The sequence below is a fragment of the Littorina saxatilis genome, linkage group LG14, assembly GCF_037325665.1.
Source record: "Littorina saxatilis isolate snail1 linkage group LG14, US_GU_Lsax_2.0, whole genome shotgun sequence".
Taxonomy (NCBI): domain Eukaryota; kingdom Metazoa; phylum Mollusca; class Gastropoda; order Littorinimorpha; family Littorinidae; genus Littorina; species Littorina saxatilis.
The window spans coordinates 32,253,049-32,278,611 of NC_090258.1; the positions used below are offsets into that span (position 1 = coordinate 32,253,049).

General features: G+C 40.7%; 1 protein-coding gene across 2 annotated transcripts in view; it reads left to right on the forward strand.

Moving 5' to 3' along the window:
- The window catches only part of LOC138947586 (vacuolar protein sorting-associated protein 16 homolog), a 38,677-nt gene that overhangs the window by 3,492 nt on the left and 9,622 nt on the right, over nt 1-25,563 (forward strand). Inside the window, exons 7-22 of one of the 2 annotated variants that reach the window (XM_070319089.1) lie at nt 264-386; nt 641-696; nt 1,366-1,440; nt 2,630-2,724; nt 3,436-3,512; nt 3,794-3,919; nt 6,199-6,326; nt 6,926-7,070; nt 8,031-8,165; nt 9,270-9,378; nt 10,265-10,362; nt 10,658-10,762; nt 12,237-12,314; nt 17,219-17,374; nt 17,655-17,668; nt 18,876-18,972. In XM_070319089.1, the coding sequence (XP_070175190.1) occupies nt 264-386; nt 641-696; nt 1,366-1,440; nt 2,630-2,724; nt 3,436-3,512; nt 3,794-3,919; nt 6,199-6,326; nt 6,926-7,070; nt 8,031-8,165; nt 9,270-9,378; nt 10,265-10,362; nt 10,658-10,762; nt 12,237-12,314; nt 17,219-17,374; nt 17,655-17,668; nt 18,876-18,972 (1,617 nt within the window). Of the gene's footprint in view, nt 1-263; nt 387-640; nt 697-1,365; nt 1,441-2,629; nt 2,725-3,435; nt 3,513-3,793; nt 3,920-6,198; nt 6,327-6,925; nt 7,071-8,030; nt 8,166-9,269; nt 9,379-10,264; nt 10,363-10,657; nt 10,763-12,236; nt 12,315-17,218; nt 17,389-17,654; nt 17,669-18,875; nt 18,973-25,563 lie in introns of both variants that reach the window. The other variant, XM_070319088.1, reaches the window with a different exon arrangement.

The following is a 25,563-nucleotide window of genomic DNA, read 5'->3' on the forward strand; positions in this document are numbered from 1 at the left end:
GCAAACATGAGAAATGAGGTACTGGTCCCAAGATTATCTGGGTTACTTGCACCCCTCAATCAACCTAACAGCTTCGTTAGACAATGAACATGAATCACGCGTGGAAGAACACTCTGTTCCTCAACAAAGTCTGAAAAGCAGGTCATGTTTTACTTGTGTTCGAGTCATAACAGAGAGAATGAGGATATGCGTTATTAACTTATTCATCTTTTAATGATGATCTGGATGCATTTGGTTTTGAGGTTTTGATCACTTGTGTTCAGGATCCCAAAACAGAAAAGGAGGAGATAGGGGACTACCTGGACCTGGCCGTGTCATTTAACAACAAGTTTGTCGTGCTCTTCACCGGCAAGGGACACATCTGGATGGGGTCTTCAGATCTCTTGGTGAGTCATTTCAAAAGTGTTGTTCCTGCTTTTTTGTTTCTTTCTTTCTTTTTCTTTTTTTTCTTTCTGTCTTTCTTTCTTTCTTTCTTTCTTTCTTTCTTTCTTTCTTTCTTTCTTTCTTTTCATTAATTCATTCATTATTTTTTTTATCTTTCTTTCTTTTCTTATTCTCCTACTTGTTTATGTTCAGCCAAAGTGTGTATTTTTAGGCAATTACATTCTGAATGAACTGCACATGCTGATTTATTTTGCAGAACTGTTTTGGAGAGTTTGAGACCAAGACTGCTGCCAAACCTCAGCAGTTGGCATGGTGAGTTGTGCTGTGTGGCATTTTGAGATAAGGATAACTTTGATGTTATCAAAGTTAGTAATGCCCTGAGTGTATGATAAAACCTGAATTCTGATTTGAAAGTGTTGCTCATAAAACTGCTGAGTGAAACAATTCTGCTGACAACTTTCAGTGTTCACACTATTGTGCTCGGACAGGCCACGGATCAGAGCAACATGTCATATAAATTATGCATCAGTGATCAAATACTGAGGCCTGCATGACAACAACACTGTCTTTGTTAAAAATGAGAGAGGGGGTAGATAGAGAGAGTGGAGATACTGACTTTTTCCAAATAATAAACCACCAGAAATGTGTGTGTGTGTGTGTGTGTGTGTGTCTGTGTGTGTGTGTGTGTGTGTGTGTGTCTGTGTGTCTGTGTGTGTGTGTGTCACTGTGTGTGTGTGTGTGTGTGTGTGTGTGTGTGTGTGTGTGTCACTGTGTGTGTGTGTGTCTGTGTGTGTGTCTGTGTGTGTGTGTGTGTGTGTGTGTTTGTGTGTGTGTTCTTCTTGGTTCTTTGTTCCAGTAGGGGAGATACAAGTTTATATATATTTACATTTCTACATTGTGGAATGTAAAATCATTGATTATTGTTTCTGAGTATCTGTTGATGTGTGTGTGATTTTGAAACTTGAAAATATCTTGTTCCAGGTGTGGAAACGGTGCTGTTGTCGCTCTGTGGGATCGCTTTCTGCTGGTTGTGGGCCCACAGAAATACTGGATCAAATATCCTTTGTTATTTATTATGGATACTGGGTTGATCATGAATAGGAGAGAGGAAAGTGACCAAGACTATAAGTATTGAAAACTCTTTAGCCAAACCAAAAGGACAGTTTTATATGTGTTTGGCAAAAAACTGTAAACATGTAATGTTTTGACTTTCTCTCACTCTTTTATTCTCATTGATTGCCCATGAAAACTGAGAGAGAGTGGAGATATATCCATAACATACGTAACACCACCAAAAGTGTATGTGTGTGTTTGTATTTTTTTAATATTTTTTTTAGGTGAGATAAATGTTGACACTTAATTGTTTTTTCATAATCTTGGATCATAAACTGCCTGTGCTCCTGTGCAGTGTGAGAACTGAAAGTACAATTTTTTTTAACCTTTTTTGTGTGTGTGTTTTGTACATCACCGTTACTCATCACAATAGGGCTCCATTATCATAATGCATAAGCTACACCTCCGCTTATCCATGATTTCATGTGATATTTCTTTCAGACAGGGTAAATGAATATGATAATCAATCAATCAATCAATATGAGGCTTATATCGCGCGTATTCCGTGGGTACAGTTCTAAGCGCAGGGATTTTTAATTTTTTTAAATTTTTATTTTATGCAATTTATATCGCGCACATATTCAAGGCGCAGGGATTTATTTATTTATGCCGTGTGAGATGGAATTTTTTTACACAATACATCACGCATTCACATCGGCCAGCAGATCGCAGCCATTTCGGCGCATATCCTACTTTTCACGGCCTATTATTCCAAGTCACACGGGTATTTTGGTGGACATTTTTATCTATGCCTATACAATTTTGCCAGGAAAGACCCTTTTGTCAATCGTGGGATCTTTAACGTGCACACCCCAATGTAGTGTACACGAAGGGACCTCGATTTTTCGTCTCATCCGAAAGACTAGCACTTGAACCCACCACCAAGGTTAGGAAAGGGGGGAGAAAATTGCTAACGCCCTGACCCAGGGTCGAACTCGCAACCTCTCGCTTCCGAGTGCAAGTGCGTTACCACTCGGCCACCCAGTCCAGATGATATGAATCGAGGCTGTGTCAAAGTTATCACCCACAAGGAAATATTGACCTAGATCAGCTCACAAGAATAACAGTGACAAAGAAGGGAGGTCGTGGGATATTACTTTTTTATCACATTATATTCGTTAACTGAGGCGACGTTCAACTTTGAGTGCCCTGTGTACCTACTACCAGAGGTTGACGGACTGCGCATCATTGGCAACGAACAGCATGAGTTTTTACAGAGAGTGCCACGTAAGTTAAACATATCTTATGGTCATTTATTATTTGTTGCGCAGACACAAAATATGTGGACAGATGCACACATGAAAGACGTAGATGGTCAGACAGACGAAAAGAATAGCACACACGCACACACATAATGCTTGTGTGAATGAGTACATGCACATATGTACGCTTGCACATACACACACATATGTACGCTTGCACATACACACACGCATGCACACCCACACACACACACACGCACATGCACACGTGCATATGAGGAAGGCTGTACACACACACTCTTAAACATGGAGGCCTCAAACTGTCAGCGAGAAGAAAATCTGAAATGCATCACATGGTTCAATAGATTTCTGCTTTTACTTTGAATGGATAAACTAAAACCAAAATTGAACTTGACATTATTTTCAAACTTTAGTCGTCAGTGGTTTATTTGACGTAAGCATGTGTTAATTTGTATTGACAAAAAGAAAGAAAAGAAAAGCGTGGAAAAAATGTGTAAAAACTAATGACACAAATTATTTTTACAAAATGGACCACTGAAAAAAATAGTAGCAGGTGCAAACAGAGTAAGTAATACTAATAGGACATAAATGAAGAAGTCTTTACAGAGTGAATGAGTGAGAATTAGGTTTTTTATCTGCAAGAAGAAGACTGTTACTGTGTTAGGGAAGTCATGTGGCATGAAAGTAAGAAATATGCCTGATATTCTGTGTGCAGCGGTGACAGAGCAGATCTTCAAGATTGGATCCATGGAGCCAGGAGCCATGCTGTATGAAGCAAACAGAGAGTATCAGGTCTGGTGCTATTTTGTGTGTGTGTGTGTGTGTGTCATGTAATGTTTACAGGAACAAAATCGAGTGAATATGCACCAAAACACAGCCTGGCCATATCTGAGATGGTGAGCCGGGGAGTGTGCCTTTATCTGGTAAAATACTTTACTTAAAATCTGAAAATACCCCAAACTAAAGCATCATCTGGTTAAACCTGCTGGCTGATAGTGTAAACTTAGTCGAAAAAAACATTGCAACACTTCGTCTATCAACTTTTCACTGACAGCAAAGTGTTTGCTGTGCAGAAACAACACCAGAAGGCGGACGAGTACCTGCGGATGATCAAGGAGCGACTTGACGTGGCGGTCAACCAGTGCATCCAGGCCGCTGGACACGAGTTCGAGGCGTCCAAACAGAAACAGCTCTTGAGGGTGGGTGCTGGGACGATTTGGTTTTGTTTGTGTGTTTGTTTCTGTCTTTTTTTCTGTTTTTACATTTAGTCAAGTTTTGACTAAATGTTTTAACATAGACGGGGAATCGAGACGAGGGTTGTGGTGTATGTTTGTGTGTATGTTTGTGTGTGTGTGTGTAGATCGATTCCGAGGAAACTGCTAGGCCGATCTTCATAAAACATTACATAAACATTCTTTAAAATAATATCCCCAGACCATTTTTTCTTTTTTTGGATAAATGTCTTTGATGACGTCACATCCGGCTTTTATTGAAATTTGAGGCGGCACTGTCACGCCCTCAATTTTTAACCAAATTGATTGAAATTTTAGTTAAGCTATCTTCGACAAAGGCCGGACTTTGGTATTGCATTTCAGCTTGGAGGCATACAAATTAATCAATGAGTTTGATCATTAAAAATCTGAAAATTGTAATTAAAATTATTTTGTTAGATATCGATCCAAAAATAATGTCATCTTATTTTTCATTATTTTCTGATTTCAAAAACATATACATATGTTATATTCGGATTTAAAACAAGCTCTGAAAATTAAAAATATGAAAATAATGATTAAAATAAAATTTTGATTATCGATTTAAAGGTCCTTGTCTACATTTTTATACCGAAATCGCCATTTGACCATTAAAATGCAGAGTCTATTATCTACAAATATCAACAATACACCCCCTTTCGATCAGGAAAGACGAAGCCAGTGTAGCCGTTTGAAAATACATTATAGTATTCCAGCGTAGTACTCATAGTAGGATATCCTTATTTGGAAAATGCCAAGCGCAAACTCCTCTCAAATCCCGTGCATTTTGTGCGTTTAAAAAAAAGCGTGGACAGCGCTCCAGTGTCAAACTGTTGCTGCACTTGTTTGGGCGTGGCTATAAGCATAGTGACATGAATTTGATTGGTCAGTATTTTAGGCAAAGCACATGTTCTCAGCAAACAGAAAACAAAATATTGGAAGCGTGAGTCACGCTACCCAAAAATAAAATCCTTTTTTACATATATTTTTTTTTCTATGACTTTTTCCCCCATGGTTCATTTATCATCTGACATAACTTTTGAGCGAAATCTAACCATAAGATTATTGAAAAGAAGCAAAAATGTAGACGACCACCTTTAAAAATCGGAAACTTGTCATTAAAAACATTTTTTTTCTAAACGATCCAAAAACAATTTCATCTTATTCTTCGTCATTTTCTGATTCCAAAAATATATACATATGTTATATTTGGATTACAAACAAGCTCTGAAAATTAAAAATATGAAAAATATGATAAAAATTAATTGTCCGAAATCGATTTAGAAACAATTTCATCTTATTCCTTGTCGGTCCGTGATTCCAAAAACATATAGATATGATATGTTTGGATTAAAAACAAACTCAGTACGCTAAAAAGAATAGAGATACAGAAAAGCGTGTTATCCTACTCAGCGCGACCATTACCGCACTATTCTGGCTTGTCGATTTCACTGCCTTTGCCACGAGCGGTGGACTGACGAAACTACGAGTATGCGGTCTTGGTGAAAAAATGCAGTGCGTTCAGTTTCGTTCTGTGAGTTCGACAGCTTGACTAAATGTTGTTATTTTGCCTTACGCGACTTGTTTAATTTTGTATTCTTTCTATATTTGTTCATCATATTTTCCCCTGGTTTTCAGAATTCCCCTTGAAGCACCACCAGAAAAGACATATTCTGGAAATAACATTGTCAGGATATTTAGGTGCTGGGAAGAGTTGCTCCCCTGACAATGAGGCTGCCGACCAGTTAAGACCAACGATCACAGGGAATAACTAACTCTGATGTGTATGTTATGCAGTTATGGCTTAATACAATTCCCTTTTCTTTGGAAAATATACACATCGGAGTTGGCGATTGGCTGTGTCGGTGATCACAGACCCACAATGATCTCTGACAATGTGTTTTGTTTGATGTCATATGAGTTTAAGAAAACATGCGTGCTTAGTCAAACCTTTGCATATTTTGTAAAGAAAATGGCGTCATGTTGATTGGACACTGCATAACAGATACATCAGAGTTACAGTTATTCGCAGCGATCGCAGGTCTAAATTAACTGGTTTGTCGACATGATTGTTGTTGTTTCCCTCACTGTCAAGGGCACAACTCTTCCACAGTGCTTGAAAATCCTGACAGAGTTATTTCCCAACATCATCTATTCTTGGCTTATTCTGGCACCCTTATCTGCATTTTGTTATTATTGTAAGTCATTTCATATTTTTGTCACAACAGGCAGCTTCTTTCGGCAAGTGCTTCCTGACGGACTTCCGACCTGAGTCGTTTGTGAACATGAGTCAGATGCTGCGAGTGCTAAACCAAGTGAGACACCATACTGTGGGCATCCCTCTGACCTACACACAGTATCCTTGTCAGTAATAACAACACTTGCTTTTGGAGTGGACAGTTGTTAAGCCTGAGTCAGTGATGCATGATGTGTGTAATCAGGCTCAAAAATGAGGATGAAAGTTGCTTGTTTATTTCAATCCTTGTTATTCCCTCAGGTGCCAGGGGACTTCCGGAATGACTCTCACTTATACTCTCTTACACATGTCGTATGCACTTAGAGCGCTTGCTTCCCTGTTCATGAGATAATGAGGCTCAAGAACTCATCTTGTGACTGCGATTTTCTGAGGAAAGCTATAGTCTTTTAAATCTTTACAAAAAATAGTTGAGGAATAATCTTTTGATGTCCGCTCCATGTGTGTTGTAGCTGCCAGGAGAGGCCATAAAATTCCATTTATATTATATATAATTATAGCGTTTGGAGTATATTTATTCAGGTCGGTACTGAGAGTACATTTTTAAGTCAGTGGAACGCTATAGATTCAGCATACAGTGCCTGGATCAGAAAAATGTCTTGAAAATCACAGAATTTTGGAGGCAGGCTGAGCAGTTTTTAGAAAAAAAGCATCAAAGAAACAGAAAGATTTCAAAGAATTTTCCTCAGCTGTTTCTCCAGACTGGAGCACCTGTCCATGCCGGTGTTGATCGACCGTCTGGTGCTGAGAAAACTGTTTGGTCTGGCCATCCTCATCTGCCAGTACCTCAAGATACCTGACGCTGAGGGTCAGAGTCGCATCATGGCTCACTGGGCCTGTTACAAGGTGAGTTACCTGTCAGTACCTCAAGATACCTGACGCTGAGGGTCAGAGTCGCATCATGGCTCACTGGGCCTGTTACAAGGTGAGTTACCTGTCAGTACCTCAAGATAACTGACACTGAGGGTCAGAGTCGTATCATGGCTCACTGGGCCTGTTACAAGGGGAGTTACCTGTCAGTACCTCAAGATACCTGACGCAGAGGGGGAGAGTCGCATCATGGCTCACTGGGTCTTTTACAAGGTGAGTTACCTGTCAGTACCTCAAGATACCTGACGCAGAGGGTGAGAGTCGCATCATGGCTCACTGGAGTTACCTGTCAGTACCTCAAGATACCTGACGCTGAGGATGAGAGTCGCATCATGGCTCACTGGGCCTGTTACAAGGTGAGACGTTGTGACCTGTGACAAGATAGGATGATGTTTCAATGCAGACACTGTTACCAGTTACAAGGTAATACATTGTTACCTATTACTAGGTTAGACAAAGGTACCTGTCAGTACTTCAAAATACCTGAAACCAAGGGCCAGTGACTTACTGGGTCTTGCTGTTACAACGTATGATGTTGTTACATATTACAGGGTGATATATTGCTACTGAGGGCCAGTCATATTATAGCCCACTAGTATCCAATATTAGTGGAGATGACTGTGTGAACCAAATTCATTCCACACCAGAAATTCCTTGTCAGTAACTTTTTATATCACTGCCTTGAGAAAGACGTTCAAAGCATGGCAGTTGCTTAAAAAAAATGTCTCTGTCTCTTGTAACGGGTAACTTGTGTCTGTCTGTTTGACTGTTGGTGTTTGTTTGTACATTGTTTCTTTCTGTCTGTCTGTCTTTTTGTTGTTGTGGAGCTTAACTTATACAAAGACTTCTCTGTGAAATTTATATTTCTTTTGCAATCACCAATGAAAGTCATTGTACTGTGACGGAGTGAACACAGCGATACCTACCTGCTTCCAGGTACAGCAGAAACACGTGGATGAGGAACAGCTGGCCAGAGTCATCTCGCAGAAACTTCTGGAACGTCCTGGCGTCTCCTTCTCCGAGATCGCCTCCGTGGCTCTAGAACATGGTCGTAGGCAGCTTGCTGTCAAGGTCAGTTGGTGTTTTTTCTCAAGGTCAGTTTGTTATTGTCTCTGACAAGTTCAGCAGGTTGTTATTGTCATGGTCTTTTTTTTCCGTCAAAGCTGTTAGCTTCTTCGTGTCCCCTGAAAGCTGCTAATGGCTGCCTGAATGGCGGGGTAAAACCGTAATACACGTAAAACCCCACTCGTGCAAAAACATGAGTGAACGTGGGAGTTTCAGCCCATGAACGAAGAAGAAGAATGAAGAAGCTTCTTCGTGTATAGGTTTGTGCGGTTTTGTTCCTTTCAAGTTTAGTAGTCTTATTTCCTGTCAGTGTCAGTACTATTTGTTGTGAAGGTTCCTTAGCAACATGCTGTCAGGCTAACTACCGTATTTGACGGACTACAAGCCGCGACTTTAAAAAAAAAAAAATCGCATTGCGGCTTATAAAAAGATGCGGCTAAAACGTTACCCAAACTTGAATAGCATTCACCTAATGGAAGTCGCCGTGGATTTTTATTTCGCTCGATTAGCGATTACCGGTACTTTATTAGCTCTCTACTCAAGACTCGGCGCTTTTCTCTTTCTTTCGCGAATCTTCGTTTGTCAACAAGTCGTCGTGACAAGATAGTGTACAGAGAAACACCGGATGTATCAGGATCTCGCGCGCACGAGATTTCGGTTTTTTGTGTCTCGCGATAGTTGGAGGAGCGAGAGCCGCCATGTTGTGTTTTCGTCTGCTCGAAATCATCCCAAAAAAGCTTATTCCGGGCGGGACTACATGTGTGTGTTGGTTACAAATTGTGTGTGTGATATTTTTCTTCAAACTTTTTCACTTTTCTTCTTTGTTACCCTTGTTTATTCTCGGAGCCGATTTCGCCAAATACCGTACTTTCGTTTGCCTGGTTGTTTTGATTGATTGACACGATCTGATTATATTTTTTGCGACGGCGGCTAATATAGTGACGCGGCCTATACGTGGCTCGTCCCAATTTTTTTTTTAAAAGTCTGGGGTGCGGCTTATAAAACGGTGCGTCTTGTAATCTGTCAAATACGGTAAGTTTCTTGATGATTGATGACAAAGTGAGTTTAGGTTTCTAATGTACTAAAGAGATGTGTGTTTTGTGTGTGCAGTTGTTGGACTATGAACCGCGAGCATCAGAGCAAGTTCCCCTGCTGCTCAAAATGGGCCAGCTTCAGCCTTCCCTGAACAAGGCCATTGAAAGCGGGGACACTGACTTAGGTGAGAGAAGTGGATGTCTGTGTGAGTGGTGTATATACTACGGAGGTTGATAGTGTGTGTGTGTGTGTGTGTGTGTGTGTGTGTGTGTGTGTGTGTGTGTGTGAGAGGGGGAGTGATGTGTAGTATTAGGTTGATAGTGTTTGTACTGTTTGTCTGTTTCCATTTGTCAGTGCAGAGATATGCTGAAAGTGATTATGTTGATTGAGTAAATGAAGTCTGAATTTCATCTTGTATGTTTATGTAGAGATGAATGAGATGCAGTATTTGCTGTTGTACCTGTGTCTTAACCCCTTGATTGAGAGATTTACATGTAAAACTGTGGAGAAAGGAGAGAAAAGTAAAATACTGATGAAAAAAGTGCATGTATATTGAAGAAGAGTAAAGTTCTGTTCTTGAAGCAGTGCTATTTATAATAGAATGGAGTCTCTGTCAACTCTGTTTATAGTCAATGCATCTGTAATGACCATCATCTGTTGTTCTGTGCTTGCTTTTTGTGATCTGAATATTTTAAACCTGAATCTCTTTCACCTTGATTGACAGTGACATGACTCCAATGAGAATAGCATAGTGCAGTGTTTTGCCATTTTAATTTAGTGAAAGGCTGAAGCTTCTTTCATGTCATGGTAAAGTTCCTGTGATTGCAGCAGATTTGCTGATCTCTGCATTGGGCAGAGGGGGGGGGGGGGGGGGAGAAGGTGGGGGGATAATGGCTGTCAAAGTTTCGAAAGTTTAAGGCAGTCCTTAGTGTTATAACCCCCCCCCCCCCCAAAAAAAAAAAAAAAAAAATAAATAAATAAATAAATAAAATAAAATAAAATAATCCAGCAACATACCTGATAGTGTTACAGAAAGTTGTTATAGTTGTGTGTTGATTTGTTGCCCACAGTGTACACAGTGTTGCTTCACTTGCGCGACAACCAGGAACCCAGCCAGTTCTACATGATGATCCACACCATGCCCATTGCCTTCTCCCTCTTCATCCAGGTGTGTGTGGGTGTGTGTCTGTGTCTGTGTGTGCATGTCTGTGTGTGTGTTAGTGTATGCCTGTATGTGTGTGCGTCCGTTGTACGATATGGTAAGGTAAGGTAATATACGTTGTTTGTATTTTGGACCAAAATATGACATTTTACACAGTTCGAGACTGACCTTGTTCTCCGAGTCCGTTGCTGTTAGCTTTCCACTAGGAGGAAGCAACCCAAGTTTCCCAGGAATGGGACAATAAAGTGAAAATGATAATGACATTGTTTGTAATAACTGGAGTTGAAATGAGTGTTTTCAGTACTGCCGCCACCAGAACCTGGTGCTGGTGGAGAAGATGTGGGAGCAGGAGGACAACCAGGCCGAGATAGCCTACACCAAGATCGTCAGGTCTTACGGCGAAGATGTGAGTCACCCACATTGTGTAAATTCAGAGCAGTTATCTTAAGCTCGAGATCAGTTATGACTGATCACAGGGTATATCATATTATTCATATGCAATATTGGTATTGACCGCAATTTTTTAAATATTTCTTATGGGTTACTGTTTAAAAATGGCGGAAAACAATATTCAGCCAATTAGCCAGTTTTGGTTACGTTTTGCAGGTTTTCGTATCAAAATCAAGCTGTTGGTATAGTGTCATTACAGCTTTAAGTGGTTGCTGTGACTGTTAGATGCATTCCTCTTGCTACTTGGTTAATACAATACCGATTTGCAAACTACGACAAGCGAGCTCTGGATATGCAGGTAACCCCAATCTATATACAGTGGAACCTCCTGTTTTAAGACCTCCAAACATCTCAGAAAATTAGGTCTTAAAAAGGAGGGAGTCTTAATATGGGGGTAAATATTCAGAAGCTATGAACAGAAATTGTGAGAAAACAAGGTCTTAAGTTAAAAGGGAGGGAGTCTTAAAATGGGGGTAAATATTCAGAAGCTATGAACAGAAATTGTGAGAAAACAAGGTCTTAAGTTAAAAGGGAGGGAGTCTTACATCCTGGAGGTCTTAAAATGGGCCTTCCCCAAACCAAATTTGGCAGTACGTAGTCTGCAATCTGTACACAAAAAAAAACGCTGGCGCTGGACCCGAGTACTCTTCAGACTGGCTCGCTCCCCCAGTATGAAAGTTTTTGTCTTGTGCACGTGGATTTAAAAATAAAAAATAAAAATTATTTATTTTACACAATTAAAAAAATTATTTGAGTAAAATAAAACATTAAAACGTTCATAATAAACAATAGTAAACAAGAATTAAAAATTTTTTTAAAAATAGACCGCCCATGCCGGGAATCGAACCCGGATCCCTTTGGCCACCAAGCCACCACCTTGAATCACTGACACAGTGTCCCTGTCGCTCTCTCTCGTGCTCTCTGTCTCTCTTTCAGTCTCACCGAGACCAAACCTGCACTGTAGTTTCTTTGCCGAGACCAAATTAATCCCCACCCGCTGGCTGGCTTGCTCGCATCTCGCATGCGATACGCATGCTTTTCATGACGCACGCGTTTGGCTGTTATATCAGCTCAATGGCTGGCTGTCGCTCCGATTGAATTCGTCCAACCGTCAAGAACTTTTGTGTTTTTGGGGGCATTTAGGTCCCAGGTAACATTATGAAGTTTTAATACGATCAATCGGACCTATTATCAAGTTAGTGTATCAACTTTTGAACGAACTGCGCCCAGTAGTTTCCCAGCAATAAGCTGTTAAGTCGAGACAGACAGACAGACAGATACACAGACACACAATTAAAGTCTGCTGGACCCTCCTACTGCGTACTCGGGGATAATTGTGTAACTGCAGTAGTTCTGTCACACCTTTGTGAAGTTGTTAATTCTTGAGTGTAAGGACTCTCTGATTTCATGGATGTTGTGTGTGTGAACAGACGATGGACATCAGGACCAAGATTTTGGAAGAGAGCAGTCACTGCTTCCACAGAGTTGGCAATATTTTTGCTGAAAAGGTAAGTCTGTCTATCTGCCTGTGAAATTTGAATGTAATAACCATGACAACAAAATTCAAACAAGATATGAATAAAACTAAAAGCTTACAACTTTTGTTTTAATCTGTCACCCGAGTCCCATGAATTGTTATATCTTAGTGTCTGTAAATTACAACCACTTTTGTATTTTTATGCCCTAATGATATTCAGTAGTAGTTAATATTTGTATGAGTTGTTCACCTGTTTAAAGACCGGCACGGTTGGCCTAGTGGTAAGGCGTCCGCCCCGTGATCGGGAGGTCGTGGGTTCGAACCCCGGCCGGGTCATACCTAAGACTTTAAAAATTGGCAATCTAGTGGCTGCTCTGCCTGGCGTCTGGCATTATGGGGTTAGTGCTAGGACTGGTTGGTCCGGTGTCAGAATAATGTGACTGGGTGAGACATGAAGCCTGTGCTGCGACTTCTGTCTTGTGTGTGGCGCACGTTATAAGTCAAAGCAGCACCGCCCTGATATGGCCCTTCGTGGTCGGCTGGGCGTTAAGCAAACAAACAAACAAACCTGTTTAAAGAGCTGCAATTTCCCATTGTAAATGAGTCCTTTGTTGTTGTAGGGGTTTCTCGTTATGTACTTTGACTGTACTTTTGTACTTTCCTCTTCTTGGTTTATGTGTCTTTGGTCATTGGCGCATCATTTGTGTTGGTGATCTGACTCATTCAACCGTCAACCGTTTTGACATGTTGGAGGTCTTTGACCATAACATCTTGTTTTGTGGACAGGAGATTTCGACCATTACATATTTTTAATCCAGGTCCATTTACTGACCTGATATTCTCTCACTCTGAGAAGAACACTGTTGTATTCCTTTTCTTCGTTCATGAGCTGAAACTCCCACGTTCACTCATGTTTTAGCACGAGTGGATTTTTACGTGTATGACCGTTTTTACCCTGACATGCAGGCAGCATACGCCGATTTCGGGGGAAGCATGCTGGGTATTTTCATGTTTCTATAACCCACCGAACTCTGACATGGATTACAGGATCTTTTCCGTGCGCACTTGGTCTTGTGCTTGCGTGTACACACGAAGGGGGTTAAAGGCACAGTAAGCCTCCCGTAAACCATCACAGATACTGTCAGGCTTTTACACACAGTACAAACACCCTTTCATTTAAACACTCACTGCTTGAGAACATCTTAGGTGCCCTCCGTAAAGAGCGAGCAATTTTCAAAGAATTTATTTTTGCGTGGTTTATCTTACCCCTGAGCCATCGTGAACCCGTGTGATCCAGTTTCCTTTTTTGACTCACATGCGAAGCAAAAGTGAGTCTATGTACTCACCCGAGTCGTCCGTCCGTCCGTCCGTCCGTCCGGAAAACTTTGATGTTGGATATTTCTTGGACACTATTCAGTCTATCAGTTCCAAATTTGGCAAGATGGTGTATGATGACAAGGCCCCAAAAAACATACATAGCATCTTGACCTTGCTTCAAGGTCAAGGTCGCAGGGGCCATAAATGTTGTCTAAAAAACCGCTATTTTTCCCATTTTTCACATTTTCTCTGAAGTTTTTGAGATTTAATACCTCACCTATATATGATATACAGTCGAACTCGCTTAAGACGAATCACTGGGGATCGGGAAATAAGTTCGTCTTAACCGAAATTCGCATTAAGAGAATTGATTGATTTTTTTACTGTCACAATTTTAGAAGTAAAATTTAAAAAGTCGTGTAAAAGCATGTACATGTACATTCTGATCAATCTCCGATTTCATGGTGTCCACCAGTTCTGGTGCATGTACTACCCTGGCCAAGTTTCCTCTCAAGACATCAAAGAGACCGCCCCATAGGTTAAACTCCCCATAGGTTAAACTCGGTCACTGACCCGGGTGCAGGAAGTGTTTCCTCTCTCATATGAAAGGGGAACCACCTCTCATAGCTAAAACTGGGTCAATGACCCCTGGGAGGAAGGTCAGTGTCTATAAAGAAGGCCACCCAGCCATCACAATGGACCTGCCTTTGATCTCGCCTCACACGCAGATCCTTGTAGCCTTGTGACTTTTAGAGACAAAGCGGCTCTGGGGCGATGAAAACGTGTTTATACAACTCCTGCAATGCAACCGAGGGGTGGATTAAATCCAGTTGATTATTTTTAGACAAGTGAGAAATTAGAACGAACTACTTTGATTAAATCCAAAAATCACACGTGGATTATTCGAAGTAAGAATAAAGAGGGCTAAAAAATAATCAACACTAGAATTTATTTTTAGAACATTTGAAACCCAGACGATTGGACCCTGTTGCGGAAGAATACGTACAATGTTGACTCAAAACTGTAACAACAATGGCTGACGTGTATGCCTAGTCGACAGACAATGCCATTTGCTTTGTGTGTGTTTTTGTTGTTGCTTACTGTACATGACATACATTACGTGTAAAATCCAGTTCTTTAACAGGCAACAAACCTTGCAAATTTCCAGAAGCTGCAATCTGAAGCGACCTATCTCTGATTCTAGCAGACGATCTCTCCAATGTTTAACACAAAATCAGCACACTCTCCTGTCACATAGAACGTCCATTATATAATCTAGTGCAATGTTGAAATGAAGTTACCGGTCTGAAACATTTAGTCGTTTCTTCTGAGACAATCCTTGTTCTCTTATCATCTACAGATTTACCGCAGTCTTCACCACGCGAATTCACAACAGTCAGACTTTCGAACATGTATACAATCTACGTAGGCAAGTATGATACGTCATGACGTCATAGGATTCCTAGCATATTGACGTAATGCTAAACATCCGGTTATCCCGAGTTTTCTCCGTAATGCATGTCCGTGGGTTTTTCAATGTTCGGTTATTTCCGTGGCTTCATGCGGAAAGGGAACCGTCGTCTGCAATCAACGACATGGACCATTCTGGTCCTTGCTGCTGACAAAAACATGATTTTAACACAGAATGTAATGTCAGAATAGCTATATAAACGCTATTGTGTTTTAATCGTAGCAATGGGGTCCGATATTTAGACGAGACAAGTATAATGCCGACGAGTCGGAGACTAAGAATAAAGTAAAAGAATAGGGACTATTTGAATGACGCGCATTTGACACTCTGAGTGATTAGGCTGAAATGAAATTGCCTACAAAATGTCGTCTGCATGACTGCATGTTCGACCCGTGTTGGTCGTTGTATAAATAGCTTAAACAATGACAACTCGTTGATTACTGGAAAATAAACCACTCGTGGGTATTTGCAGCCGCTTGGTAATTCACTCGTGTGCTCCGCACACTCGTGAATTACCAAGCGGCTGCAAATACCCACTCGTGGTTTATTTTCCAGTAATCAACTCGTGGTCATTGTTTAAGCTCTATTTGTTAAAAGAGGGGTTCGTTATGCAAATGATATGATATGTCGATCTCGGGGCGAGTTTAAAGATTTCGTCATAAGCGTGAGTAAATTACAGACATTATGCATGCTTGGGAATCCAAAAAGTGCTCGTTATAAGCATAAATTCGTTACAAAGAATTCGTTTCAGGCATTATTTTTAAGCATGAAGAAAGAGGTATTCAGTTGGGAACTTAAAACTAATACGTTATAAGTCAAAATTCGTAACTAGCGTGTTCGTTTTAGGTGGGTTCGACTGTATAGGGCAAAGTAAGCCCCATCTTTTGATACCAATTTGGTTTACCTTGCGTCAAGGTCACAGGAGCTCTTCAAAGTTGGATTGTATACATATTTTGAAGTGACCTTGACCCTGAACTATGGAAGATAACTGTTTCAAACTTAAAAATTATGTGGGGCACATGTTATGCTTTCATCATGAGACACATTTGGTCACATATGATCAAGGTCAAGGTCACTTTGACCCTTATGAAATGTGACCAAAATAAGGTAGTGAACCACTAAAAGTGACCATATCTCATGGTAGAAAGAGCCAATAAGCACCATTGTACTTCCTATGTCTTGAATTAACAGCTTTGTGTTGCATGACATTGGATGACCTTGACCTTGGTCAAGGTCACATGTATTTTGGTAGGAAAAATGTGTAAAGCAGTTCTTAGTGTATGATGTCATTGCTAGGTTTAGTTATTTGACCTTGACCCTGAAGGTCAAGGTCATGTAAAGGTCAAGGTCAAGCATGTGAGTCGTATGGGCTTTGCCCTTCTTGTTTCACAATGTAGTCGTCAGTTTGTGATTAATTTTCCAATGCGACTTGCTGTAAGCTGATCTGCAATAGCACGTTATTATATACCTCTGAATCTAAACGCACCAAACGGCTGTGATTCACACGAACTCTAGCGATGGCTTTTGACTGTTCAGAGGAACTGGCGATAGGCATTACCGGCGTCTGCTACGAGAACCATGACCTAGCTTGCGTGACCCTGCTTCCGGGCTTTTCTTTTTTCAAACTTCTAATTGTACTGATCTTGTCTTGATGAAAAAAGAATTCTTTTATGATTTAAGAATGTTTGTGTAACAAGCTGTCAATTTATTATTTCGATTTTAAAAGTTAGGTCTAGCGCCAAAACGCATCGTCCGATTGTCTGATCAAATCCGCAAAATTAATTCTTTGAAAATTGCTTGCTCTTTACGTAGGGCACCTAGGATGTTTAAAAGCAGTGAGTGTGTAAATGAAAGGGTGTTAGTACTGTGTGTAAAAGCCTGACAGTATCTGTGATGGTTTACGGGAGGCGTACTGTGCCTTTAAGTCACTAGCAGGTCTGCACATAAGTTGACCTGGGAGATCGGAAAAATCTTCACTCTTAACACACCAGGCAGCAGCGACCGGGATTCGAACTCACGACCTCCCGATTAGGAGGCCGACGTCTTACCACCACGCCACTGCGCCCGTCTCACTGTTGTATGGTTACGTAATTAAAATAAATAAGTTGTTTACACACTTGATCTATTTTTGTTTTTCCAATGAGCAGCAAGTGGAAGAGCAGATCAAGTTGCTGAAACATCAACGTAAGCTGGAGGATGAGATGGGTCTGTCCTTCGTCGACATGTCGCTGCAACAGACACTGCACAAGCTGACACTAGAGGGCGCTCACATGGCCGCCGACAAGCTGCGCAAAGAGTTCAAAGTTCCGGACAAAAGGTGCAGTTTCTCTTCATTTCTATTTTGTTTCCTTTCTGTATTAGTAGCTAGTTTAAGTTGGTTGGTTACAAGCTGACACTAGAGGGCGCTCACATGGCTGCCGACAAGCTGCGCAAAGAGTTCAAAGTTCCGGACAAAAGGTGCAGTTTCTCTTCATTTCTATTTTGTTTCCTTTCTGTATTAGTAGCTAGTTTAAGTTGGTTGGTTACAAGCTGACACTAGAGGGCGCTCACATGGCTGCCGACAAGCTGTGCAAAGAATTTAAGGTCCCGGACAAAAGGTGCACTTTCTGCTTATTTTTGTTTTCCTTTCTCTTTGTGTAATTAGCTGGTTGGTTATTGCGTTAGTTTAATACTTAGTGACTTTGTTAAGTTGTTACTTATAGTTACTTAATTTGTTTGTTTGCTCATTGGTTTGTTCATTAGTTTGGAATGAATTCGGGTGTCTTATGGAGCTGTGCTTTATGACAGATATGATCCCTGTACAGTCATTTGTTTGTACCCTGAAACCTCTGCTTACAACCACTCCGTTCGGCTACCTCAGGGTTACTTAATACTCTTCTTCTTCTTCTTGTCGATCGCCTGTCACATTCAGAGTTCAGTGTTCGCTGCCAGGAAATACTTTTATGCTAAGCATTACCTGTATTTAGCTGAATTGACTAACTTACAGTCTGCCCTTGAAGTATAAAAGAATACATCACACTGTTGTTGTTTATTGAATAGTTTGTTGCCCGTTAAAGCAAGTTTCCCAGGACGTCAGCTGACAATCTACAGGCAGCGAAAGGGTTGAGATGAAGCTGGTGGTCTTCTGCAAAGCTTCCACAGGTCCCTACAGCTTCTCCTGGAGGCTCTTCAGGGTTTGGAGGTTCCTGCAATGCTGTAGGATGTGGGTCATGTCTTGTTCTGCCTCTCCACAAGGGCACATGGGAGAGGGCACGGCACGTCATTTCTTGTGCAGGTGTTTATTGAGTCTGTTGTGCCCTCTCCTCGGGGCTTGTTCAGGTCGTGCCAGGTGTTGATTGAGTCTGTTGTGCCCTGTCCTCAGGGCTTGTTCAGGTCGTGACAGGTGTTGATTGAGTCTGTTGTGCCCTGTCCTCAGGGCTTGTTCAGGTCGTGACAGGTGTTGATTGAGTCTGTTGTGCCCTGTCCTCAAGAGGGAGATGACACTTGTTCAAGTTAATTAGAAAAAAAACACAGTAAACACCAAGTTCCAAAGACTTTCGGGCCACGCCCTTCTTCAGTGAAATGAATGTTCAAGTTGTGACAGGTGTAGATTGAGTCTGTTGTGCCCTCTCCTCAGGGGGATATGACACTTGTTCAGGTTTTGACAGGTGTTGATTGAGTCTGTTGTGCCCTCTCCTCAGGGGGAGATGACACTTGTTCAGGTCTTGACAGGTGTTGGCTGCTGTCCTGTGGCGGGGGTGTCTTGTACAGAGATTTTACGATCATGAGGTGCTCGTCTTATCCCGTATACTTTGTGTTGATCAGGTGGTGGTGGATGCGAGCCATGGCACTGGCGGAGAGCGGAGACTGGGCAGAGCTGGAGAAGTTCTCCAAGAGTAAGAAGCCCCCCATCGGCATGGAGGTCAGTCATTAGTGCTAATCACCTACACTGTAACACATTGGCAGAAGAGACCCGTACGCATGTTATCCACTTTTCAAGAGTTTTTTTGGGTCTAAATTCTCATGTCAGGCGCTGATAGCTGAAGTGTGATTGTGTGCGTGTGGTTGTCTATGTGTGATTGTCTGTGAGTTGTTCTTCAGTACTGGTGACAGAAAGGGGGAAAAGTTGTCAAAATTCAAATCTCTAGTTTTGATTTTGAAATACAGGCAAATCCGGATAAGACGAAATTGAAGGGACCGAATTGTTATTGTGTCCTATCCGAAATTTCGACTTGGTCATAGTACCGTACTTTCCGGGTCATAAGGCGCGACTTTTTCCTCGAGTTCGACCCCTGCGTCTTGTATAACGAAGCGCCTAATCCGTGTATGAAATACGAAAAAAATCAAAGAGACCGCTTGAGTACCAGTCAAACAACTTGTGATAATGCATGTTTCAGCTACTAGGTACTGACAGGTTTCACAGTCTTCAGAGTCGGGTATGACCCTGACTTTGATATTAAATAAAATGTTTTGTTTTGTTTAGTCGTGAATTTTCACTGGTCTGTGTCGAATGTCTTCGGAATTTACATATGAAAAATAAACTTTGATCGAATTTAAGTCAAGTTTGTATTCCCCACCAGCGAAAAAGGTAGGTCGGTCGTGAGAAATGAGACAGACACGATTTCCCTTTTTAGCCACATTGCAATAGACAAAGGCACCAGTACAAAAACACACAAAGAAATCCAGTGAAAAGTACATTAGAAACCAAAGAACAGAGATAGATGAACACACTTAGTTAAAAAAAACAATGAATACAATCGCATGTGAAGTAAACGGTCTTTTTTCTAAATGTGTCTGTCTCAAAAACGTTAATTACAAATCTGTTCAGTTGGAATGGCTGTTAAAAGGTTTGGACGTAACATGCTTTTAATAAGTAGCAATTTCCATCAAATCACGACATGAAAGGGTTTTGAAAGGCTAACTACGGCTTATTCTACTTGCGCTTGGTCATTTTGTCACTCGGGCAAGGTGTCTGTCTCATTTTTTCTCACGACCGCCCTGCAGACAAATCGTCTGCTATAACCGCCATACACAGCAAATTGTCATGATGCAACCAATTTTACACTTCCTATCCGTTGTCAGGCAGATAATCAACTGGCTGACTAAAGAATTTTTCGGCATGTGTTTATTTCAGAGCACGTTATTTACTGTCTAGTAACTCGGGCAAGGTGTCTGTCTCATTTTTTCTCACGACCGCCCTGCAGACAAATCGTCTGCTATAACCGCCATACACAGCAAATTGTCATGATGCAACCAATTTTACACTTCCTATCCGTTGTCAGGCAGATGATCAACTGGCTGACTAAAGAATTTTTCGGCATGTGTTTATTTCAGAGCACGTTATTTACTGTCTAGTCACTCGGGCAAGGTGTCTGTCTCATTTTTTCTCACGACCGTCCTGAAGACAAATCGTCTGCTATGACCGCCATACACAGCAAATTGCCATGATGCGACCAATTTTATACTTCCTATCCGTTGTCAGGCAGATGATCAACTGGCTGACTAAAGAATTTTTCGGCATGTGTTTATTTCAGAGCACGTTATTTACTGTCTGTCTCTGAAAACCTTGAATTCTCACGACCGCCCGGCACTATTGACGGTCATTTCTTACCAAATGTTAAGCAGATTCATTTGTAAAATAACAACATTCAGTGACTGTGTCTGATCAACGCCAGTGTTTTTTTTCAATCCTTGAATGCACTGCATTGTGAATGTTGTGGTCAAGTGAGATTTTTATAGACATCGCCGTACGTTTTTCAACACTTTGATGACGTCAGACAGCAGATTGAAAACGTTCGAACTTGGAAAGAGAGCCAGTCACGATCATATAATCGTAGGGAATCAATAGTTGCTTTGTTTATTAACATTCAAGTGCTTTTAAAAGTTTGAATTTTGTCATTGTTATTGTTGCATATGTGCGTGCGTACGTGCGCGCGCGCCTGTCAGTGTGGAAGAGTGTAGGGTAAGTGTTTCCAATTCCGACCGACTTCGGGGATACCTAAATCCGACCGATTTTCCAAGTCACTAATGATGAGGTTCACACGTCATCCCAACAGAAAGAATGCCATTCATACAAGGGCCATTCATGAACGGTTGATGACGCGACGTCACGAACCAATCGTTTCGTCACGAGAGTTAATTGCGTCATCTGCACCGCGGCGCGAAATGTGCCTTCGCCATACGTTTCTTGCAAAGGGTGAGATAATTTGATGAACAGAGTTGTGTTTCTTTTACATGGATGTTAATAAGTGTTTTTGGAAGAATAATGTTATGGTTCTGACTAAATCTCATTGTACTTTTTAATCGAAAAGGGGAAAATCTTATCGGTCGTGATTAGATACCCAGTTTTTGAGAGAGTATTTAAATCCGACAACAACGCAGATAATACAAAACGCTGCACAAAATCCCAGTAAAACCATTCATTGTTTACGTTTATGACTTGAAAAAAGCATATGAACAAGGAAACATATCAGATGATGTATTATCTAGCTGTGTGTGTGTGTGTGTGTGTGTGCGTGCGGCCGAGCGTTGCACGCACGTGTTCGTTTGTGTGTGTGTGTGTGTGTGCGTGTGCGTGCGTGCGTGCGTGTGTGTGTGTGTGTGTGTGTGTGTGTGTGTGTGTAAGCGTGCGCGTGAGCGTTGTGCGCACGTGTTCGTTTGTGTTAGCTTATGTGTGTGTGTGTGTGTGTGTGTGTGTGTGTGTGTGTGTGTGTGTGAGTGTTGATGCGTGAGTGTTGATGCGTGCGTACTTGCATGTGTGCGTGCGAGAGGGGTTGGGTTTTCTTATGTGTGCAGAGTAGTTGTTGTAGAAAATGCAAGACATTAAGGTTCAGTCTGTAGTGGATATACTGGGACAGCGTCCATGTACTATGCCACAGTTCAGTCTGTAGTGGATATACTGGGACTGCGTCCAGGTACTATGCCACAGTTCAGTCAGTAGTGGATATACTAGGACTGCGTTAAGGTACTCTGCCACAGTCTTTGATGACGTCATTTCCGTTTTTGTGATAGTTGAGGCGGACCTGTTAAGTAATCTTTGATTAAGTCGGGACTTTGATATTGCATTTGAGCCAGGTAGCTTGAAAATAAGCGAATTAGTTCGCTCATTAAGGCTGGAGTTCACACCTGAGGCCATATTTCAAAGTGGTTAGGCAGTTTTAAAGGTTTGTTTTTATGTTAGTTCAGTGTTTTGTTTATCAGGAAAAAACAAAATGAATAGAGCTTGTCGCGCAAAATTTTGAGATAGCGACTGAAGTTTGAGCATAGGTATGAGATTTTTTCACGCAAACCCTACTGAAGAAATTGTGATATTGTATTGTGAATATGTTAACAAAAAAACAATCGGATGATCAGAAACTGAAGAAGAGAAATAGGGAAGCAAAATAGAACATCAAACATAGTGATTTTACAGGTGAATTTGGAAAAAAAAACCTAATGTATCCATTTTTGAAGCCCAATTTGAAGCATGGAACACAGTCAAACAGAAATTAAAAGTGTTAAAGTGGTTACAGTGTTCAGAAATAGTGAGTTATCCCTCTTCACAAATTTTAAGAGAAATACACCTCTTGTCGCGCAAAATTTTGAACTGTGATGCTTTTACTACCCCCACCCCCTACTCATTTTTCAGAAAAAAGTGCATATTATCTTCCAAATAGACAAGCAAGGTAGTCAGATGATCAAAACTTCAGAACAAAAATAGGGAAGCAAAATAGAACATGCAACATAGTGATTTAACTGGTGAATTCAGAAAAAACACACTTTTTTTACTCATTTTATTAGCTGAATTTAAAGCTTGGAAGACAGAAATAAATAAATTAAAAGTGCAAAACTGGTTACAGTGTTCAGAAATAGTGTTAGATACCAAGTTGAGTTATCCCTCTTCATCACAGTTAAAAGAAACGCACCTCTTGTCGCGCAAAATCTTGAACTGTGATGCTTTTACTACCCCTACCCCCTACCCATTCTTCAGAAAAGAGTGCATATTATCTTCCAAATAGAAAGGCAAGGTAATCAGATGATCAAAAACTTCAGAACAGAAATAGGGAAGCAAAAAAGAACACCCAACAGAGTGATTTAGCTGTTGAATTCAGAAAAACCCCACTTGTTTACTCATTTTATAAGCTGAATTTAAAGCTTGGATGACAGAAAAAAATAAATTAAAAGTGCTAAAGTGGTTACAGTGTTCAGAAATAGTGTTAGATACCAAATTGAGTTATCCCTCTTCATCACAGTTAAAAGAAACGCACCTCTTGTCGCGCAAAATCTTGAACTGTGATGCTTTTACTACCCCTACCCCCTACCCATTCTTCAGAAAAGAGTGCATATTATCTTCCAAATAGAAAGGCAAGGTAATCAGATGATCAAAAACTTCAGAACAGAAATAGGGAAGCAAAAAAGAACACCCAACAGAGTTATTTAACTGTTGAATTCAGAAAAAAACACATCTTAGACCACTCTTTGTACATTTTCTTTTAAATAGATGATTGTCATTTGTTTTACCTCATGTCTGCCCTGCGTGTGATGGTGTGATCGTGACTGCTGTAGTGTGGGCGTGTGTGTGTTGGTGTGTATGTCAGTGTATGTGTGGGCGTGTGTGTGTGTGTGTCAGTGTGTGTGTGGGTGTGTGTGTGTGCGTGATTTTACCAACACTACGCAAAATTCCTTGTGCTTTAAATGTTTTTTAATGTCACTTGGCTCAATAAATACTGTATTCTGTATTCATTTTGTAAGCTGAATTTAAAACTTGGATGACAGAAAAAAAATAAATTAAAAGTGCTAAAGTGGTTACAGTGTTCAGAAATAGTGTTAGATACCAAGTTTAGTTATCCCTCTTCATCACAGTTAAAAGAAACACACCTCTTGTCGCGCAAAATCTTGAACTGTGATGCTTTTACTTCCCCCACCCCCTACCCATTTTTCAGAAAAGAGTGCATATTGTCTTCCAAATAGAAAAGCAAGGTAGTCAGATGATCAAAAACTTCAGAACAGAAATAGGGAAGCAAAATAGAACATCCAACATAGTAATTTAACTGTTGAATTCAGAAAAAAAACACTTTTTTACTCATTTTATTAGCTGAATTTAAAGCTTGGAAGACAGAAAAAAAATTAAAAGTGCTAATGTGGTTACAGTGTTCAGAAATAGTGTTAGATACCAAGTTCAGTTATCCCTCTTCATCACAGTTAAAAGAAACACACCTCTTGTCGCGCAAAATCTTGAACTTTGATGCTTTTACTACCCCCACCCCCAACCTATTTTTCAGAAAAGAGTGCATATTATCTTACAAATAGGAAAGCAAGGTAATCAGATGATCAAAAACTTAAGATAAATTATAGGGAAGCAAAATAGAATATCCAACATAGTGATTTAACTGTTGAATTAAAAAAACACCTTTTTTTTCTCATTTTTTGAAGCTGAATTAGAAGTTTGGAATTCCTCCGAAAGCGGCGTATGGCTGCCTAAATGGCGGGGTAAAAACGGTCATACACGTAAAAATCCACTCGTGCTAAAAACATGAGTGAACGTGGGAGTCTAAGCCCATGAATGAAGAAGAAGAGGAGGAGAAGAAGAAGAAGTTTGAAAGACAGAAAAAATAAATTAAAAGTGCTAAAGTGGTTTATTACAGTGGTCATAGTGTTCAGAAATAGTGTTAGATACCAAGTTGAGTTGTCGCTCTTTATCACAGTTAAAAGAAACACACCTCTTGTCGCGCACAATCTTGAACTGTGATCCTTTTACTACCCCCGCCCCCTACCCATTTGAACACAAAAGAGTGTATATTCTCTTCCAATTAGAAAAATAAGTAATTTGCAACTGGACATTTTTAAAATACATATTTTCTGTCAGTCCAAGGATTGCTTAGTCCATTAAAAACAAACAGACTAGGATTTAGCGCACCCATTTTAAGAAAAAGTTAACATGATAATTGATATATATATATCTATCTATATATATATACGACTTGTGTCTGTGTGTGTGTCTGTGTGTGTGTCTGTGTATCTGTGTATCTGTGTATTCACCATGCACGGCCAAAGTTCTCGATGGATCTGCTTCAAATTTGGTGGGCTTATTCAGAGAGACCCCGGACACAACCTCATCGATGAGATATTTCAACACGTGCTCTCAGCGCGCAGCGCTGAACCGATTTTGGTTCCACCTCAGCTATTTTGGTTCCACCTCAGCTACCCGGGCCCCCATACCGACACACCATAGCCGCTACACCACATCACAACGCCAAAGTTCTCGGTGGATCTTTTTCAAATTTGGACACCGTATTCAGCTACACCCCGGACACAATATCATCGATGAGATATTTCAACACGTGCTCTCAGCGCGCAGCGCTGAACTGATTTTGGTTTTTGTGTTCATTTCACCATTATAAGTAACTCTTCCTTATCTTCTCCAGTGTTTGGCGTTTATCTCCCTTCCTTCGTGTGGCTTTCCCGTTTGTAAGTTACTACTATTTTTAGAATGTCACTGCGCTGTCCACTGCGCTGTCCACAACGCTTCCCTTGC